The following is a 22,007-nucleotide window of genomic DNA, read 5'->3' as shown; positions in this document are numbered from 1 at the left end:
AAAGGCAGAATTGATGGCGAGATTATGGCGGATGGATTTAAGATCACCCTCCTTGGAAGAAACCACATGTGAAATGCAAAGAATGGAGCAAGAGGAGACAAGTACAATTAGGTCCGGATTCACAGACCCAGTTGAGGTTCCTCTCTTTCCACTCCCAAAATTGGGAAGTCATTTCAACATTTTAAACAGGTAGTGTGTTTGTGACCTGCAGATTTTCATTAAAAATTGTTTTTTTAATGTTTATTCTTGAGAGAGGGTGAACGGAGAAGGGGCAGAGAGACAGCATCCAAAGCGGGCTCCGCGCTACTAGCAGAGAGCCTGATGTGGAAGTCAAACTCATGAAGCATAAGATCATGACCTGAGCCAAAGTTGGAGGCTTAACTTACTGAGCCACCCAGTCACACTGAAGATTTTCATTTTGATAAGATGGTCTTGACTGCATGGTAGAAAAAGGATCAAAGCTCCAGCAAAAGTAAAATACTGAGTCTAGCAGATAGATTGATAGATTTTTGTAGTGGGGTAGTGTCAATAGTGGTGGAGAATTGATGTTTAGAAGTAGAAAATGTTAAAGTTTATTTGAGAGGGGGGGAGGGAGGGAGTGGAGGGGGGAGAGAGAGAGAGAGAGAGTGTGTGTGTGTGTGTGTGTGTGTGTGTGTCAGTGGGGGAGGGGCAGAGAGAGGAAGAGAGAATCCCAAGCAGGCTTCACATAGTCAGCACAGAGCAGGATGTGGGGCTTGAACTCACAAATTGTGAGATCATGACCTGAACCAAGAAATCAAGTCAGATGCTTAACCAATGGAGCTACCCAGGTGCCCCAGAAGTAGAAAATATTTAGAACATAAAATTAAAGCATCAGAAGTAATTGAAAGGTTGAATACAGGGAATGAGAGAAAAGGGTTCATGAATAGTTCTCAGGATTGACTCAAGAAACTGGTTGAGTAAGTAATTGATCATTTGAGATAGCAATGGATTCGGACCAGGTTTAATAGCAATAAAGGAAGGTATGTGGTACCTTGAGGCAATTTTATTCTCAGAGGCCATAGAGAAGCAACTGGATTGGTGAAGGAAATTTTTCAAGCATTTTGGTTACACATTCTTATATTGAAGGTAAAATTTGAGCCCCAGTGGAAGAGCAGCTGAATTTTTGAGTAAAGTTCCAAGAAAAAAGTCCAAACTAGAGGATACCACTTGGCTGGCCCACATTTTCAAGGACAGTAAATATAACTGTGGTAAAGGATGAGATTGCTTAAGGAAGAATACAGTGAGAAGAGTCTACGAGTCTTGGGAGACTCGAAGGACTGGGACTGAGGATGAGACTACAGAAATTGCTGAATGGCTAGAGTGAGAGAACTAGGAGTGGGTCCAATGGAAATTATATAGATCCTAAAGATTTTTAAGAAATATGTTTTTTAAATGTTTATTTAGAGACAGCTTGAGCAGGGGAGGGGCAGAGAGAGACACACACAGAATCCAAAGCAGGCTCCAGGCTCTGAGCTGTCAGCACAGAGCCCAACATGCGACTTGAACCCACAAACTGCGGGCTCATGACCTGAGCTGAAGTCAGACGCTTAACTGAGCCACTCAGGCGCCCCTTAAAGATTTAAAGTAAACTCTACACCCAGCATGGAATCAAGTTGCATGCTCTACGGACTGAGCCAGACAGGTGTCCCTAGAAATTGTATTTAAGTATACACTTCAATCATCATTTGACTTATGAAACTTTAGCTTGGAATGATATATAAAACTTGTTTCCATCTCCTTGACCCGATTTACTTCTTCAATGGTACTTTTTTTTTTTAATGAAACTGCTTTAAAAAAAAAAAAAAAAAAAAAGCTTATTTTGAGAGGGAGAGATAGTGTACACAGGAAAGGGGCAGAGAGAGAGGAAGAGAGAATCCCTAGCAGGCTTTGCACTGCCAGCGCAGAGCTTGATGCCCGGCTTCAACGCACACAAACTGTGAGATCACGACCTGAGCTTAAGTTGGACACAACTGACTGAGCCACCCAGGCAGGTACCCCTCCCCATGCTTTTTTAAAGGTATGTTATTTTGAGAGTGTGAGGGACCACATGTGCACAGGGGAAGGGCAGAGGGTGAGAGAGAATCTTCAGCAGGCTCCAGGCCCAGCATGGAGCCCTCAGCGACAAGGGGTTACATCCCCCCAACTGTGAAATCATGACCTGAGTGGAAATCAAATCGGATGCTTCATCGACTGAGCCACCCAGGAACCCCAGTACTTAAGCCTTCTAAGCTTAAAGTAATAAAAATCCAGCACTACCCAAGTTGGAAACCTCATCTCTGAATTTGCCTTTTCAACACCCACACACAATTACAAAGTCCTATTCTAACTTCCAAGTTACCCTAAAGCCAATTGCTCTCACACTGTTCATCGTATCTAGCCCCAAACATTAGTGTAGTCTTTCACTCTTAGCGCCCTGCCTAGCTACCACTTCTTTAAAGTTTCTCCTGGACACAAACCTATGTTCCTGCTGCTGACAAGGATAAACCCCAACATATCCATCTTTGAGGATATGAAACTAAGCAGAGGAACAGCCACTGAAAAGGGGGGGGTAACACAAGGTTAACACGTAACAAAACCATTAAGTAAGTCTCCCCTATAACTTCATTCACAATTGGATGTTCCCACTCCCCTTCCAGGACTCCATCAATTGCTTATTCAAGTTTCATAATGCGACTTAAAAATTATCTACATGCCTCCCTCTAGATCTGCATTGTCCAATATGGTTGTCTCTGGCTACATGGGACTGGCTATTGATAACTAAGTGCGTCTAGTAAAAATTGCGATGTGTTAAAATATACACTCGTTTTTAAAAATATGTAAAATCTCAACTAAAGTTACATATTACCTGTTGGGATAGACTAGTTCTATTTGTTTAAATTTGGTTACAACTTTTAAATTACTGCTCTAGATGAAGGCAGGCTGGATCCTATCACTCATAATGTATGGCCAGCTCCTAAAATAATATAGAAAAACACAGGACACAGTGTATGCTTTAGTATCCACACTGCCTTCTGTAAGCCCATGAAAATTTCTAACGACGTTGATTTGAGAAAATATAGCTGACTTGAATTTGTGGGGACTCCATAACGAAAAAACAAAAACCATGGTACCATTCCCCCAAAAACCTGTCACTCAAGCATGAAGAGCCATTTCTTCATAAAATAATTGTGCTCTGGAAAAGCTAAGCCCTTTACCAATGTATATGAAAAATCTTACAACTACACATTCATCACAAAAACATGCCCAATAAGCAAGTTGACCAGAGTTATGAACTCATTTTAAAAATAAAAGTGTTAAAGGGTGCCTGGGTGGCTCAGCCGGTTGAGCATCCGACTTCGGCTCAGGTCACGATCTCACGGCTGGTGAGTTCGAGCTCTGCATCAGGCTCTGTGCCGACCGCTTGGCCTGGAGCCTGCTTCGGATTCTGTATCTCCCTCTATGCCCCTCCCCCGCTCATGCTCTTGTCTCTGTCTCAAAAATAAACATTCAAAAAAAAATTAAAAAAAAAAAGGTGTTAAGTTTTTATTTACCATTAAGCATGCTTCCCTTGTTGTATTGTGCTACTACATTATAAAGTTGTTTTCCAACGAATTTTTCTAGGGAAAGGTGAAAATTATGACTTTGTACCAATAAAAGCAAATGAATTACAAGTTCTGCGGTTCTCCCCCTCCACCCTGTTTATGCCCTATTTAATTTAGTGACAAAGTAGTTTTCTAACATTTTAGTACTAGTGAAGACTTCAAAGGGATAATGAGCAAAGGGCATACCAAGAACTTGTTACAAGGCACTTTATTAAAATAAAAGTGCTTACATCCCTTTAACGTATTAATCTATTTCCTGAATAACATGGAATATTGAACAAATATTGTACACCAATTCTGTTCCTTAGAGTAGTAGGAAAACAGTATTAATGTTTGTTATTCCTCCCAACTTTTTACATTTTTGCTCACCATGGTATTGCCTAGAGCATATTTAACTGTTAAAAAAAAAAAAAAAAAGGAATTTCTACCTAGTGTTCTCTAATAGCAATTGCAAAATGCTACAAAACCCATCAAACAAATTCAAATAAGAATTCCAGGTAACTTAAATTAACACCAGTTTTGAGAAAACCATTTTTATTATCATCACCACCCAGCTTATTTGTGCTGGATTATGTACCAAATGGCCAGATCTTCTAAAGAACATCTACATAACATTTCTTTCATGTTTCAAGAGATGAAAATAACTGTACAAGGTTAAGTACAAAAGTACACAAGACAGCGGACACGAAATATCCATGTATGAGATTTTATCCCACCTGCAGCTTTTATATATTTGAAAAGTAGAATTCATGAACTAAAAAATATTGTCCTTCTATAGTCCTGTCAAGTTTAATGGAAGTGTTTAACCTGATTACAACACTAACACCAGTATCACTGATCTGATATTTACAAAAAATCGTATTTTTCAATAAATTAAAGTCAATGCAACACCCATGCAAGCTAGAATGCTAGCTGTTTGGTGAACAAGGACCTGACATCAGAACCAGAAGTCTATAAAGTCCCAAACAGTAGGTCTGATCTTTTTCAAACTGCATCCATTCCTCGCATTGATGATGTGAAACCCAATCCCATTCCTCTTTGTGTGTGGGTCTGTGATCTTGCCATTTCATACTGAGCATCTAGATTTCTAAATACTTCTTCCTGTTGCTTCAAAGTCTTGTAACTTTCTTCATCAACTGAGCTACATCCAGCTTCATCTTCGCTCTAAACATCAGATAAAAAATATATTGTTAAAATTAACACAGATGAGAAAAAAGGTTTTTTCTCACTTGACAGTACTTATGACAAATCACATTTTTTAGGATATGGATTTGACCTTATTTAGCTCCCATTCATCCATTTAGCACGTATGAAGTACAAGGCAATGTTCTAAGTATTGGGAAGGACCAGGAGATATGCTATTTTAAAAAGGCAGGTGAAGAGTGCCTGGGTGGCTCGGTCAGTTAAGCATCCGACTTCGGTTCAGGTCATGATCTCATGGCTTGTCAGTAGGAACCCCGCGCTGGGCTCTGTGCTGACAGCTCAGTCTGCAAACTGCTTCGCATTCTGTGTCTCCCTCTTGCTCTCTGCCCCTCCCCCGCTCATGCTGTGTCTCAAAATAAACATTGAAAAATTAAAAAAAAAAGAAAAAAAAAAAAAAAGCAGGTGAGACAGGACTATAAAGAAGTTGACATGTGAGAAGAAACCAAGAATGATGCAGGAACCTGAGGGAAGAAAAGGACAGGGAAAGCTAGCAGCAGATGCAAAGGTCCTCTGGCATTGTTCCAAAACAGCCAGTTCAGTGCAGCTTGTTTTTTTTTTTTTTTTTTTTAATTTTTTTTTCAACGTTTTTTATTTATTTTTGGGACAGAGAGAGACAGAGCATGAACGGGGGAGGGGCAGAGAGAGAGGGAGACACAGAATCGGAAACAGGCTCCAGGCTCCGAGCCATCAGCCCAGAGCCTGACGCGGGTCTCGAACTCACAGACCGCGAGATCGTGACCTGGCTGAAGTCGGACGCTTAACCGACTGCGCCACCCAGGCGCCCCTCAGTGCAGCTTGCTTTAAGCCAAATACCCTTTCGATGAAAAAAACACATTCCCTTAAGTAATAATACCTGAGCATTTGTGAAGTTTTCCCAATTGTTATATTAAATCTAACACTGGACCTGTACATTTACACTTTACTCAGAAAAAAAAAAATCTAAATAAAAACTTGAAACAAAAAAATCTATGTCTTAATTTAAAAAAACTCCCTGGAAACTTTAAAAATTAAGATTCTATTCCAAGTACACTTAGCTTTTTTAAATGAGCAATTTTTTTAGGCAAATTCATTACTTCCCATTTATAATTTCATTTTTATTTACTAAGTAAAGCTTACAATCTTAAAAATGGTTCATCTAAGGTATAAGCAAGTTATAATCAACATGTTAATTTAAATGGAATAATTTGTATTGTCAACTAACTAGTGATAACATAATTCTGTGAAATTAATCTGAAGAACATTAACAAGAAAGCATCAGAAAGAACCCAAAGTTGACACATTACTGAAATAACTTTTAGATGGAGGAACAATGTTAACCTGAAAATGTTAATATGAATTTTAATTCCAACCATGTAACTCACCTTAATACCCATTAGTTTCCTGAACTTGACATTTTGGTCCTTGTTTCCAAAATTCAATTTTTCCCATATTTCAGCAGACTGGGATTTGTCCTGTTAAGAAACACTCAACTTTTAGAATACATAAAATTTAAGTTCTCTTTTATCAGGTTACTAAATCTCTCTGTAAAAGAAACAACAGCATTTATGGCATTCTACCAATGGAGTTTATCATTATCATTATTTTAAGATTCCTATTACAATGTAATGAAACAAAGAAATAGAAGTACTTCACATTATATCCTTCATGGAAAAAACTTAAGCTAAGAAGCAGCTTCTTCACCCATTATAAATTTACAGGAATACTGTTTTTTTTTTTTTTTCCTACAATTGGACTTAGATCATGCTTTTTCCAAAATTAAGTAACTGTGGTAAATTAAACTATTCCAATCAGGTTTGCGGAATAATAAACCCAAACCGATCCCTTCCAATCCACTGTTGCTCTGAACAACTACTTATTAGGTATAAATGACAATAAAGAGGAATTAAAGAACTTACCCCTTCTTTCTTGCCCTGCCAAAGCATTTTCCTTTTTTTCTCTTGTTCAGCAAATTTCATTGGATTCACAGCTGCTGGGTTGTAATAGCTAGGTACAGCTATTCCGGTCTCCGCCAAAGCTTTAGCCTGCAGGGCAGCCATCTGAGCTGCCATAGCTATCTGAGGGGTAACTTGCGTTCCCGATGCCAACAAGGCAGCAACATTGAGAACGGAACCTCCGGTGGCTGCAGCTGCTGAAGAGAAGGGAAGTACAGATTTCTAGACTAAGCAAAGCAAACCTCCTAACTTACAGCAGTGCGTTTACATGTAAGAACTAATCTACAAAAAGGCAGAATATTTTCACCAAAATAAGGAAATGCATGTTAGTTTATAAAGCAGTTAACAGTTTAGTAAAAATTTATTGGACGTACTTATAAGATTTCCTGGATGTGATCCTTTATACATACTTTACATATCTGAAAATAGTAAGGATTCTACAAACAGTAAAAAGATTCATGATTTCAATGAAAATGAACTATGGTGCTTGTAGCTAACTTGTAACACAATAAAAACAGCCCAACATGGGGCTCGAACTCAGGAACCGTGAGATGACCTGAGCTGAAGTCAGATGCTGAACTAAGCCACCCAGGCACCCCTAAAAACTTTCATTTTTACAGTCTTTAAAAGCTTACAAAAGGATTTAAGACATTTATTTGAAACTCTTAAACGAGTATTTAAGATATTAAGGAAGACACACGTAAAACAAATACTAAGCCCAAGTCCTATAAAGGTTAAATGCCATGCCTGGTGTTTCCATTTTAAGTGGTTGAGTCAGGAACTGCATCAATTTTCTGTGAACAGACTGTTCTGACTAAATATTTTTCTGTCAGTCCAGAATATAAGCTTAAAAAGTTCTCTCCATTACTAATATCGTGGCAATCCAGTTATGAAAGTTTTGAGGAAAATAACAATTCGTACAATTTAGGTAATTTCAAGAAGCACCAACTAACTAGAAATGTCAACAAAACAAAAAACACCTTCCAGATTACATTCCATACAACTCAACAAGCACTCTCTGATCATCTTCAATCAGGCAATGTTTGTGTTATGTCGAAAGTCTTGATTTCTTATCCAGGTTTAGCCATCATTTTATTAAACTGCATTTTCTCAAAAATCATGACTAAAAGACGTGCAGTACGGCTAAAGTTTAAACAAGAACAGTGACTATTCACTTGCCAAAATCACGTCCATCAACTAATTAAGAAACATATATGCACGAAGAAATTATGAGCTATGAAAGTTAACATCAAAAAGTAAGTTATCCACATTTCAGTAACATTGACCAAAACAAACAAAGCAAGGTTTACTGTGCACTGCTGGCTAGCAAAGATCACGGGTGATTTGCTTCCATTATTTTTCTGAATTTTTCAAATTTTCTATAAGGAAATGCCATACACTTCCATAATAAAGAAAATAAATTACCTGCAGCTATTTCTTGTTGTTTTTGTTTTTCAACCATTTCTTTTTCTCGCTGTTCTTGTAATTTCTTTGCCCTTTCCAACCTGTCAATAACAATTGCAATGAATTTAAAACAACGCTCAATATAAAACCATTATTTATCTTTGTACTTCTCCACACGTACAGACACGAGACAATATAGAATTTTAAATTAAATTTAACACATTGGTATCTGAATATGGGAAAAAAAAAGCATTCGTTCTGAACATATCAGCCACAGTTAAAAGAACTATTTCAGTATTTGTTTTAAACATTTTTAAATTCACGGAACAACCAAAAACTGGAATAGTTTTTACACACAGTTCTCACGGAGAGTATTTTGAAAAAATAAAAATTATTCAGTCTTGAACTGGAAACATGAAACATAAATTCATCTCCAAATGAAAGAAAAACAGGTTCTGGTTCACTCTAAATTCACTAATACATACATATACTAAACGTGCTGTCAAGCCAGTATCTATTTCTTATATAGCAAGTTGTAAGTAATATCATCTTCATGAGTTCCTGAAAGAGAAGACTCTTTTCTTCAAAGGATTACTGATCTCCCAATCATAAGTTAAAAGCCACCCCTTCCTCCTTCAATTTGGTATAAAAGGACAAAAATTAGGGAAAAGATTTTGTTTCGGGGTACTACAAGTAGTAAAATACAGCAAATGGGCATTCACTTTAGCAATTGCTAAAATTTACATTACATGAATATAACAATCTATAATTTTATTCCCATTTATTGATCACATATGCAACAAAGAAACAGTACAGACTTGATTTTGTGCTTGGGGATAAAAGTTTCTGATTAGGGATAACATTAAAATGTTGGTCCACATATGTGAAAAATATTTTCAAATGAGTTTAAACATTTCGTCCTTATTTTTTAAAAAAGGAACAACAACGGTCTACATACTACAGTTTCTTATTAACCAAAGATTTCCCTTCAAACTTCAAATTAGCCAAAGAGCAATCTGGTATTCTGAAAAAAGTTATTTCATATAAATTTATCTGAAAATCACTAAGCAGATTATTTAAGTCAAAATAGTTTTAGATGCTAGAAACAGCTTCAAAAGTAATAAAAGCCCCAAATTAAAACACACCCAACTTAATAAGAATACAGGGCTTAAAAAAATACTGGCCAGGCTTAATCGGCTATTCCTTATAGATTAGTTCAATACTATTATAAATTACTTCTTCATTTCGTTGATTTTAGTTTCAGGAAGAAAATATAATTGACTATTATTGGTTGCATATTTAAAATGGCCATTGCAGGTTGGAATTAACACCATTCACTAAGGTGAATGGAATGAAGAAGGGGTGAGCTCACACCTTTGCTGCTGCTGCTGTTCAGCTGGAGTTTCTGCCAGGCTGGGTTCACAGGGCAGCAGCCCATCAGGTTACATTGTGATAACTGTATTTTTGTAATGAAAAAAAAAATACAAACTCAATTTCATAAGGAAAAAAACCCCAAATCAAAAGTATAGTTTTCAGAATATGGGAAAACCTGCAAACAAGCACTTGGATTTTACTTTACTTCTTCCCTCTCTCTATAAGGCAGTTCTTTCAATGATTTTGCACGTTTTGGCCAGACAGCCCTACTGTGTGTCATCCCACAATTATCAGAACATCTTTGACGTTATTTCAAAATTAAACCGTACAACAATCTCATGCTATCAGCAGTAAAATTTACAAGATCAAATAAATCACCTTGCAATGTTAAGCAATTTCAGAGGCGAAATTTAAGAGTTTTTGAATCAGACCTAAGATTTCTAAAGAGTTTCAATTGCAAACCAAAAATATTTAGAAGCCTAAATTTGAGAAAAATGAAACAGTTAATCACGAAGGGAAAAAAACAAACTGTTGCAGGCATTGTAATCTCTCCAGTTGGACAAAGTGGTAAATGTTTAAAATGAGAATTAACAAATTACTTACTTATGAGTTCTACATCACAGAGCTGGCACAATAGCATAGCTAGATTTAATCATTTAACTTACATGAAACCATTCACTTTGTCCACACAATTGAGTATCTACTTCCAGTTGAAAAAATGAAAAACACATCAGTAGAAAACATACGAACCTCCTAGCTAAAGCTTCTTGTGCATCCATTGCTGTGTTTCTGCCTCTGAAGGGAGGTGGACTGGGAGTTCGGCTTAAACTTCTGCTAAATCTTCTTGGTTTTTCAATTCTCTTCTTTCTATCTCTGTGATAAATCATATTTCACATGTTGCAATACAGCCAAGTAATAATAATTACCTCACTTAATCAAAACCAATTATATTTACATGGGTACCAAACAGTAGATAATGTACTTCAAACCCTTTCCTCTCCACCTCTGCCCTACAGCTTCCACAAGGTATCAAGGTTCCCTGAATGTGCTGCTAGTTTTCTGCAAGTTCATTTAACCATCCCAGTTACAGACATTTAGAATGTTTCCAGTCTTTTGCTCTTACAGTGTTACAAAGATAAACTTTATACTGTTATTTTATGCTTACATAGGTGAATATATAGGATAAATCCCTAGTAGCAAGATCCATAGTTTAAATGTTCCTAGTATTTTAATCTACAATGAATTAGTTCATAAATGTTAAAAACCCAAAGCACGTTATCAGAACAAAAGAATTAGGAAAATTAAAGATTAAAAATAAAACAAAAAACAGGCAGCGATCAGAGTGGAGTAACAGTGGCCAAAACTAGAATTGCCATTAAAAAAAAAAAAAAAGCTAGAAATGCCATAAATAATGGCCTGTATTGCCCAAATGGAGAATAAAAATTATGGTAGTTAATGGTGAAATCCATTTACCCTAAATTCACTAAACCTCCTAACTGGTAAAGTTCAAATTAGTAACCTATTACAAACTAAAACTACTGATATACTGAAATGCCTGGGTAGCTCAGTTGGTTAAGCATCCAACTTCAGCTCAGGTCTCACAGCTTGGGAATTTCAGCCCCATATCTGGCTCTCTGCTGACAGCTAGGAGCCTGGATCCTGCTCTTAGGGTTCTGTGTCTCCCTCTCTCTCCACCCCTCCCTTGTGTTCTCTTTCTCTCTCTCTCAAAAAATAAATAAACATTAAAAAAAAAAGCTGAGGGACGCCTGGGTGGCTCAGTCGGTTAAGCGGCCGACTTCGGCTCAGGTCATGATCTCGCGGTCTGTGAGTTCGAGCCCCGCGTCGGGCTCTGTGCTGACAGCTCAGAGCCTGGAGCCTGTTTCAGATTCTGTGTCTCCCTCTCTCTCTGGCCCTCCCCCTTTCATGCTCTGTCTCTCTCTCAAAAATAAATAAAAAATGTTAAAAAAAAATTAACAAAAAAAAAAAAAAAAAAAAAAAAAAAAGCTGATATAGTGATCAAAAGTGATAAACCAAGTTACTGTAATAAGCACAGTCTACTTTTACCTGTATTTCAGTCTTTACAGACTAACTTGAGCAGTAAGCTAACAAAAAAGCTTTTTCTGTTACTTTAACATCAGGACCTCTGCATATACGTACACTATTAATAACTGCCATATGTAAATATAATTATAAATATATCCTCTGAATATTTACATTTTTTCTCTTGTGCTTTAAAAAATTTTTTTCTATTTTATTTTAGAGAAAATGGGGGGAGGGGCAGAGGGAGAGAATCCCAAGCAAGTTCCATGCTCAGCATGGAGCTGATGCTGGGATCGATCCCAAGACCCTGGGATCATGACCTGAGCCAATATCAAGAGTCAGGATGCTCATGTGACTGAGCCACCCAGGTGGCCCTTCTCTTATTTCACTTCCTGTCTCAACAAATTAAAGCCTCCCCTCAAACAAGTCAGGTTTGAATAAGCTCATCTTTCTGAATGTCTGAGATAGCATATAGAGTATGGTGGGTTAAGCACTCGTATTCAGACACACTTGGGACTCGGTCCTGACAGTACTATTTAATAACTGTATCATTTGAGGCTTCCTAGACAAGTTACTTAAGGTTAAGTCCAATGGTCTGAATTCACAAAACAATTGTTTTGCTACTATGATTTTAATGGGACTATTCCTACCTACACTTCACAGAGTATCTGATTAAATGAGTACACATAAGAATGCTATGCAAATGTTCAGGTTTGTTCTTTATTCGTCAGAATGTGATAAAAAAAAATTTTTTTTAAGTTTATTTAATTTCATAAGGAGAGATGGAGACAATCTCCCGCAGTGATGGTGGGGAGCCCAATATGGGGCTCGAACCCATGAACCACGAAATCATGACCTGAGATGAAACCAAGACTCAGATCCTTAACCAAGTGAGCCATGCAGGCGCCCCATGATCAATATATTTTATAACTCTAAATAAAATTCTGATCCACAATTTTGATGTTTTCATAGCGAGAGAAGATGAACAGACCCTGTGAGGGACCTATCTAATTTTATTCATGATCATGACTACTTACCGACTTCTACTCCTTGTCCTACTCCTGCTTCTGCTTCTATGCCTGTGTCTTGATCTTGAACGGGACCGAGATCGGATCCGACGTTTTCTTTCCCGGCTTCTGGATCTTGATTTCTTCCTCTCTCTGCTTCTGGATCTTGACTTCTTCCGCTCCCTACTCCTGGATCGAGACTTCTTCCGCTCTCTGCTTCTACTACGATGACGCCTAAAAATAAAGCCCACAAATTTGTAGTTACTTAAAGAAGTATCTTTTCAAACTACAGACATTATGAATTAATTATCTACCATGTGTGCTGTCAAATCAGGCTATAAACTACTGTGTATTGTATATAGAAAGGATAATTGAAGCTTTTAATGAAGGAAGTTACAACAAATGGGCCTTTATTCTTGTTTGATGATGCCTCAGAGGGAACACAGTAAAGCTGTAACATGCCAAAAATGCAATGCATCCTACCCCAACTTAAGATTCTGTTTAATAGTTTAAAGTCTACTATTGCCCCATTGGAGTATTTATGCAACTTAAAGATGACAAGTTAATCTATTACTGAAAAATTTTGACCCAGTTTGATACCACCTATTTCCACAAACTCCAAACAGGATGTTAAACACTGCTTCTTAAAGCAAAATTCCCACAAATTTCAGCCATGACCCAGTCTCTAAAAAAAACCTTTTCACCTATACCACACAGTATCAGCAAATTCTACACCAACAATGTAAAAGGATCATTTTATTGGCTTAAACATAGTTCAGCTATGTAACTTTTTAACTACAAGAAACAGATAAATTACAAAATTAAAAACAAACAAACAAACAAAAAGCACTTCACTAACTGAATGTGTGAATCATCATCATCCTTTACCCCCCAGTCTTGGACACCATTTTTGCCTTTATCTGGTAACAATGTCCCAAAGATTTCGGCAACTAATGGACATCAGTAGGCAAGAGAAGAGGTCAAGTTAGCAAACACATGTATTTTCTTCTCCTTCCATGTTTGAGAGAGAGCACACATAATGTGTGAGAATCCCCAAGTAGGCTCCTCCCTGTCAGTGCAGAGCCTGATGTGGAGTTCAAACTCACTAACCATGAGATCATGATCTGAGCTAAAATCAAGAATTGCTCAACTGACCAAGCCACCCAGATGCCCCACCAAATATATGTATTTTCTAATTAAGACTGTTTGGGTATTGCTGGATTAATGAGAAGCTTTACATAACATAGCTCTACGGATGGCAGTCACTTATAAATGCCCAAACTACTTACCTTTCACGAGACCTAGATCTTGAGTGACTTCTGCCTCTTGATGACTTTCTTTCTTTGCGTTTGTGTCTGTCCTCGCCATTTTCAGATGAATTTAGTCGTTCTCTTCCTTTATCAGAAGAATGTTCTTTGTCATTATGTTCCTCAGACTTGTGTTTCTTAGATGATTTATCTTTGGATTCATGTCTTCTTGCCTGTTTTAAGAAGAAGTTGGTTCTTTCAGGAAAATAGTGCAACAAAGAGAGTTAGTATGGGTATCAGTAGACAAAAATGTTGAGATGCAACATTAGTAACCTTAGGAGTGTGTGGCAAATAAAAAAATGATCTAGTTTCACATCACCCAATGTTGCAGATGAATACTACTAATCTTTGTCTTTATAAATCCCCCAAATGCAGTTTCCTCCCCAAATTAACACAATTAAAACAATGATTTTCAATGTTGAAATAATATTGAAAAACCATCATTATCAGAAAAAAGGATTCCCTGATGTTTCTTTTTTTATCTAAAAGAGTAGGGAGATACACATCAAAGCTTTCAAAATTTTCCAATAAACCTTTTAGAGAAACAAACCACATACACATATATACATCAACTTCTAAAACCAGAGTACATATCATTTACGTTTAAAAACAGTAACAAAGATGATCAGGACACAAAGAAATGCACCAGAAAACGCATTTCAATTAGGTAGCTAAATAAGATTACTCTTACTAATTATTAGTATTTTCTGCAATTTAAGTTACTTTACGCAGAGTTGAAGTGTCCTTTTTAAAGCTATACTGCCACATTCTCTCTAAAAGACGGCTCTTGGTTTTTCTCCCAATGTCTAAACTGTGATGCAATCACTTTTCATCTTGCAATATCCCAACGGGCTTGGAGTTCTATTACATTTCATGTACCTAGGGTAGAAAATGGCAACCGTATCTGTTTTAATTTTTACAAAATCAAACTAGGCATAATATAATTAATCCCTACACCATTATACAATACCTACTTTCCCCATACTCTGAAAGATTTAAAACCAAGGCTTTTGCTTTCACAAAATAGGCATTCAGAGACCGAGCTAAAATTAATTGCATGATCAAGTCTCCATCCTACACTCACACACCAAATTAGGAAGTGATAAACATTAGATCTCCTCACATTAAGTTGTCAAACCCATCTTTTAGGTAAGGCTTAAAATCCCAGACATCTCAGAATCACAATTTTAAAGCTGGAAGGAAATTCAGATGGTCTAAATTCCCCTTACTGTAAGTATGACTATACTAAGATCTAAAGTCACAAAGCTACATGGTAGCAGCTGAACCCAGACCCCATGTTCTTCTGATGCCCAGGACACTGCTTTTCTACCACAACAGGACACTTATCTCATGTTTCCCAAACAGGCCATAGCATGTTTCTTTCCACTCAAGATTAACTTTTCTTAAAAACAAAAAACTTGGCCAAACATTTTGGAACATGCATGATATATCTGAAAAGAATCATAGTAAGTTAATATTTTGCAGAAAAACAAGAGACCTGGAGACACACCTAAATTTTACTTTCATTGCCAGTTCTCTATAATATGAACTTATAAAAGTTATTTCCTTGATTTTGCCATATAGTGGCAAACTGGAAAAGCTTTAAATGGTTCAACTTCCAAAGGTTTTAGAGTTTATTTCAATCCAGGTTTCCAAACATAACATTACTATTAAAAAAAAAAAACATTAAAACCCTTAACTGATTTAAGATATACTTAAGGGAAATAGGAGTTTGAATGACTAATAGTTACCTTATCATGAAGTAGGCTTATTATTTTGCTATCTGAGTCTGCAGCGTCTTCAGTTCAGTCTCTTCGCGCATTAGCACGCTGAGTATGATTTATTATAGAAATGTTATCATGTGAGCTAAACAAAATAGTCATTTTCACAAAAACTCTCCTAAATTAAAAATTTAACAGAGCTTCCATTAGGGGAAGAGGTGAAGTCCCTGCCCACGTTTTTTTTTTTTTTAGGAGTCCCTTGCCCAGCCCCCATAAGATTCTTCTCCTCCCTTTTTGGCTCCTACTTCTGTTCTTCCTTGTTGGCTCATCCCTTGTCTTCTCAGGTGGGCGAGCAAGTTAACTCCTCTGCAATACAGCTGCTGTCTTTTTTCCTCAAGTTTTGCTGTCACCGCCACCTTTCCAGCTGTCCCTCACAGACCCTTTTACTTCAAAATTCAATACTACTTTTAGGGAAACTGAACTGGTTTGCTAATGAAAAGAGGACTCTCGTTACCTTCCATAAAGAAAAAGTAGCCCACGGATCTCTAGGATATTGCTACTTAAAGATGATTGCTATTTAAAAATCCTGAGCAGTCGTCAGGCATAAGGAGACTCGGGACCTCAGATTAATGGAAGCTCTGTGTGACAGGCCTAAAAAAACCAATTATAATCTTCATATGAAATTTTTATTGTGAATATTTTCACAACATAATAAAATTAATAATTTTTGAATGAACTTTTCATATAAACAACTATCTTCTTGAACAATGATGAATCCATATCATGCTTATTTTATAACCCAATTAACCTTTTAAATTTCAAGTTTTGGTACTTACCTTGATGAAATCATATATTCACACAAACATTTCTACCAGATATTTTACAAGAATTTTAAAGTGCCTATTCACTACAAAGTGTTAATTACCTCTTTGCTTCTGCTCCGGCTCCTGTGTTTTCTTCCTTCATTATCTGTAAACACATACAAAAGTTCACCATAAACAAAGATACAGAAATATCTCAAAAGCAAATTCTAACAGGTAAAAGACAATTTCCAGTCCTTCTTCCCCACCCTTTTTAAAGTAGGCTTCATGCCTTGCGTGGAGCCCAACATGGGGCTTAAACTCACCACCCTGAGATCAAGAGTCAGACCCTTAACAGACTCTAGCCCATTTTGCTTAATTAAAATGCTACTTACTTTCAAAGACTATTTTTTTATGGCAAGGTGGGATTATTCTAGTTAAGACTGTATGTATTTGAAACAAATCAAGCCATCTGTACAAACCAGATATAACTGAGAGTAAGCAAAAAAAAAACAAAAAACAAAAAACAAACAAACAAAACAAAAAAAACCTCCATGACAAGTCAAAAACAGATACTGTCTTTCAGTTTGTCACAGACTCTTAATTCACAAAACATTCTGACTAGCCCATCTTGTTTTCCAGTCCACAGAAAATTTATAAAAGGGCTTAACAGAGGTACACAAGAAAAACAAAACAAGAATGCAAAAAAAGAAACAGGTTGAACTATATTTGGCTTAAGTGGTGAGAAGGGTGCTATAGTTTAGAATAATTTCCATTCAAAACTGATTTTAATACTGTACAGTTTCAAATATATATGTAAAAATATGTATCTGAACTATCTTATAGATAATTATCTGTGGGCACAAAGGATAAAAAACTAGAGCTCATGTCTTAAAATTCTCTTAACTCATTACCATTCTACTTTTCACTTAACCTCTTCATTATGTAGCAGTACTAGTTAAAAAAAAAATATACAGCAAAACGTCACGCTTCCTATATCATATCAATCTATTCTTTTTCAGGTTAATGAGTAAGGAACATCTCAAAACGCCAAAATGTCTTGCTTCAGAAATATTCTAACATTAAACTAATCAAAACACAAGGTTAAACACCTTCTTGTATTGTATATCAAAGCATGTTAAAGAACTCCAGAAAAACATACCACTGCCCAGACCACAGCTTTCAAAAACATTTTCCCAATGTTGAAAAAATGAAATTTAAACATCTCAGGGTGGACAAATAATTACTGTGACACAAATAATTTTTGTGACACAAAAACACATTTTTGAAAAATATGTATATATTTGTCTTTGGAGAAGTTATAAATTTCTGCATGAAGACATTTATGCTTTTCATAATTAAAAAATTCTCCAGAAAATCACCAATGTACTTTTATTCATTTCTCAACTGGGGGAAAAAAACATTAATTGTATCAAAAACTAAATGTATGTTTTACACACACATCTAAATGGATTATAACAAATGCTGATAGTGGTAGTTACAGTTCCAACAACTCATACCTGACTTTCGTTTTCTTTCTCTTGACCTTGATCGTGATCTTGAGTAATGATGTTTTGAGGCTCTAGGAGAAATAGATACATCTGACTGCTCTTTTTTCTTATCTCTATCTGGGGATGTCTTTTCTGGGGCTAGTCCATCTCGCTCTGTGTCACTAGCCTAGAAGTTTAAAGAAAAATGATTATAAGTTCTTAATTACATTTAAAATATTCCAATTTCTTAAAAGAAAGGGAGGGAAAAGAATGATCCTTGAGTTAAAAAAAATCAATAAATCAGAAGGCTAATTTCTAAGTACCTATTCGCTGTGCCTGATAAACCTAAATAAATTGAAATGACTAACCCAGTAACAAAGATATATATGATTAGACTGATGTCTTTAACTTTAAAAAAATCCTTATTTTCGTAACTTTAAAAACAATGGGGGAAGGGGAAGAAGAGGGCTCCAAGTATTTTCAAAGAACATACATTCAAACAAAAAATACAGACCATTTCAGATTTGTGAAGTCATTTACCTGACTTTACCAATAATGCTTATTTTAAAATAGCATACACTAAAAAAGCATTTAAAATAAGTTGGTAAAAGTTAGAGACTCAAGTCTGAAAATCTAAGAAAACAGCAGAGAGAATGCTTCTAGATTATAAAAGAATAAACAGAAAATTAACTTACCTATCTGAGAACCCAATCTTAATTTCATTAACCCTCTTTAATGAAAACAGCCCCCTGGCACAGTGCTGCTGCAAAATATGGTCTGCCTCTCCTCACATATGCTCTGGGCTATGGAAACATTAAGTTGTTTCTGCTTTAAAGCATTTTATAAATTTTCACAATGCAATTAAAAAAAAAAATTAAATTGTACGTATACTTTCCAAAGAGTCCTGACTTAGATTTTTTCATCTAAATATCAGTTTTGTTTTCCAGTTTATAGAAGGCAATTTCACCTGCCTTGCTCATCATAACAAATTACTCAGCAGAGCAATCAAACAAATGAATTCTTGTTACTAATTTCCAGTTAAAAAAAGTATTTCTGTGGCTGTTTAACTGTGCAGTCCAAATTACAAACAGCAGCATCATACAAAAAAGACATTGATTTAAATGAGTCATAGAAAAAAGCTTCAAGAAGCTAAAACCTGAACTGTTCCCAAATCAGATTTTGATAAAAGGCAGGGGAAACCGTTTCAGTAGTATTCAGAAGGTGGACCACTTGGCCCTTGACCTAAGAATAGTTTTTACGTTTTTAAAAAGATTAAGCAAGAAATGAGACAGAAACTGTATGTTGTCCACAATGTCTAGAATACTTACTACCATGGTCTTTACAGAAAAATCTGAATTGGATAAAAAGGGAATCACTATAAATTTTCAGCAGGAGGAAAAAAAATCACATGACAATGAATTTCTCCTTCCTTTAGGACGATTAGTCCACAAAACAAATGCCAAGTAAACTAAAAGGGGAGTAATTTAACAAATGAAGGGGGAGAAATTGCACTATTTCAACAACTATTTACTGAAGAGTCACAAATGTGCCAAACTCAATGCTAGACTCAAAGAATAAAATGCTAAAAGATTTACAAGCTTAGTTGGGATGAAAGACATAAATGTGTTAAGCCTCTGACAATGGTTTAAAAAAAAAAAAGCAAACAAAGGAAACAACTAACTACTGGAGAGTTTCTTAGAATCATTCAAGGGTCTTGTCAGTTTTCTATGTATGGGTGATTTCTGGAATCATAAAATTTTTGTGGTGAAAGCTTTCATCGCATAGATTTGAGTTCAACTTTATCTTACAGCAAAGCTCCCCTAAGATGCTCTTTGTGCTCTACTTTCTAATAAATCAAGCTGTATCAATTAATCATGATTTTCACATTACCCATTTTCTTTTAATTCTCCTTCTCATCATTATCCTTATGGGCTACTTCAGAGATGTCTGTGATGTTAAGTGCTAATAAAGCTTACACTTGGTAAAACTGCAAAAACTTAAGCACTGCTATCACTTCTCTTGGGGGCATGCTGCAGAACCACTGGCACATGTCATTCACTTTTTCAGAGGTCATGACTAGAACTATAAACGACCTTTCCACGGAAAAATCAGCATCTAGCCCAGGTAGTACAGGTTTTCAGTCAAGTTTATTTACGTGCATCACAGAAGCCTGGCAATAGGGAAGTCAAATGCCCATGGCATAAGGGAAGACATCCAGTAATAGAAGCTAATAACTTATACCAAAAAGCCATTTTCATCTGTCAAACATATAGAGCAAAAACCGTCCTAACACTAAACAGGTATGAATGATAGGTAGCCAGTTGGCCCTTATTTCCATGAGGCTATTTTATTTTATAGCAATAGCCTAATGAAAAGTATCCAAAAAAAAAAAAACCCCAAAAAACAAAAACAAAACCCAACTGAATAAAATTTCTCTGATAAGTTCTTAACTTTATTTCAATTTAGCAGAGAAGTACATAAAAAATCTTAAATGCTAATTGCAAAGCCGTCTTCTACTCTACCATTTGCTTTTTCAGAAGGCCACCAGTTATCCTAACATTTTAATCTTTTTTTAAACCCTAATAACCCTCAAGACCAAGTACACAAATCTTTTTCCAGTGCAAAGAAGGTACAGTGAATCTAATACTAGGCCACTTCTCCAGGGGACTGTGTCTTTTTATTGAACGAGGCACTGCAGGTCCAAATGTTTGAAATGGCTTCGTTTTTAAATTTGAGCCCAAGTAAAACAATGCTATTCTTTATTTAAAGTACCTTAAGGGACCCAAAACACTAAACAAAGGAAAACATTACATCGATTAGTTGCACAAATATAAAAAAAGGCTTCCAGTTGTTTGAAACCTTATCAAAAATTGGTTAATTCAATTAGGCATTGGAGGAGGGGAGTGCAGAAACCATCCTAATTCCAGAAACCCTAATTTTTATAAAAGAGCAAACAAAAAATTTTTCGTTATGATTATAGCCCTACTTGTTTTCGAAAAAGAGTAAACAGAAGTTTTCTTTCCAGTGGAAAGGAATACAAAATGCTTGCATTTTTTAACAGTTTCAGTAGAAATGAAGTAATCACAATAACGCGATCCACCAGAATTGGGCATCTTATACTCAAAAGCAGGCTTTTTTTTTTTTTTTAAGCACCATTGTTCTTATTTAAAATTAAACGGGTCAACGCAGGGTTCTTAAATTTAAAGAAACAACAGCAATGATAAGGCTTTATTATAATGCTTTTCAAAGACTTCAAAATGATTACATCACGAGCCTCTTCGGAAACAGAACAATCAGAAATCGTAGCTCCAAAGCCTTCCCGTAATTAAGCCGATTTTTTTTTTTTTTTTTACTCCTTTTGAGCATCTTCCTCTGGTCCTTACTAAAAACAAATTAAGGTTTTAACAGGAGAAACACTAATCGAAATTATGCAACTAGAATCTTACTGAGCGTAAGCAAAAAACCCCAAACCAAACCAAAATAAAACCCCCAAACCAAAAAAACCTGCTATGACTCTTTTCCCATTCTATCCACTACAGACAACGCCTTTTTGACCCAATACTTTTCCAAGACCCTCGCGCCCCCCCCCCCCCGCATGCTTTTTCTCTCCTCCCCAGCCCTTCCCCAACACGGACATAAATTCCCAAGCCCTAATGGAACTCAATATAAACCACTAACAATGAGTAAGCTAAACTGGACGCCGGTCCGTGGGTCAGAAAGAACACAGGGCTGGAAAAAAGATGAGGAAAGTTCTGGAAAAAAAAAAAAAGACACTCCCTGAGGCTCCCCACCCCCATCGACACCGCCTCATTTCCCCCTCCCTACAGCAGGCAGCCATGATGGCGGGCGCAGAAAAAGGCCGCGGCGCCATTTTGTCCACACACACGCGCGGACAACAGCTCTGGGAGCCGTTCACCCACTCTTTCGAGAGTAGCAGAAAAACATCCCCGGCTTTAAACCCAGAGTTGGCACCTACCGCCATAGTCCAGAGTCCTTGCCGCTAGTGCGGCGCCTCCACTTGCCGCTCTCAACAGTACCGGCCGACCCGACGCTTCGCCACAGACTAAATCGCTCGCGCGAGAGACCCGGATGGCACAAAGGGGGATGAGGCCCGGTGCGTCGCACAGC

At 36.6% G+C, this 22,007-nt stretch overlaps 1 protein-coding gene across 3 annotated transcripts; it reads right to left on the bottom strand.

Annotated features, from left to right (window-relative positions):
• Positions 1–4,109: 4,109 nt before the first annotated feature.
• RSRC2 (arginine and serine rich coiled-coil 2) lies at positions 4,110–21,996 on the bottom strand. Of its 3 annotated transcripts, none has more exons than XM_015536425.2 (10): positions 21,856–21,996; positions 17,910–18,066; positions 16,515–16,558; positions 13,851–14,063; positions 12,592–12,795; positions 10,265–10,387; positions 8,162–8,241; positions 6,701–6,933; positions 6,167–6,256; positions 4,110–4,766 (listed from the first exon to the last, which is right to left on the bottom strand). In XM_015536425.2, the coding sequence occupies exons 2-10, from the start codon at positions 17,988–17,990 to the stop codon at positions 4,587–4,589; spliced, it is 1,248 nt and encodes a 415-aa protein (XP_015391911.1). In that variant the 5' UTR covers positions 17,991–18,066; positions 21,856–21,996; the 3' UTR covers positions 4,110–4,586. The 3 variants fall into 3 exon arrangements, with proteins under 3 accessions (XP_015391911.1, XP_007079623.1, XP_007079625.1); XM_007079561.2 differs by having other exon boundaries at positions 13,851–14,041; positions 21,856–21,995; XM_007079563.3 differs by lacking the exon at positions 21,856–21,996 and adding an exon at positions 15,620–15,697 and having other exon boundaries at positions 17,910–17,957.
• Positions 21,997–22,007: the final 11 nt, after the last annotated feature.

Source organism: Panthera tigris, chromosome D3 (genome assembly GCF_018350195.1).
Source record: "Panthera tigris isolate Pti1 chromosome D3, P.tigris_Pti1_mat1.1, whole genome shotgun sequence".
Classification (NCBI taxonomy): domain Eukaryota; kingdom Metazoa; phylum Chordata; class Mammalia; order Carnivora; family Felidae; genus Panthera; species Panthera tigris.
The sequence above is the reverse complement of the archived record's forward strand: the minus strand, read 5'-3'. Positions and strand labels throughout refer to the sequence as shown.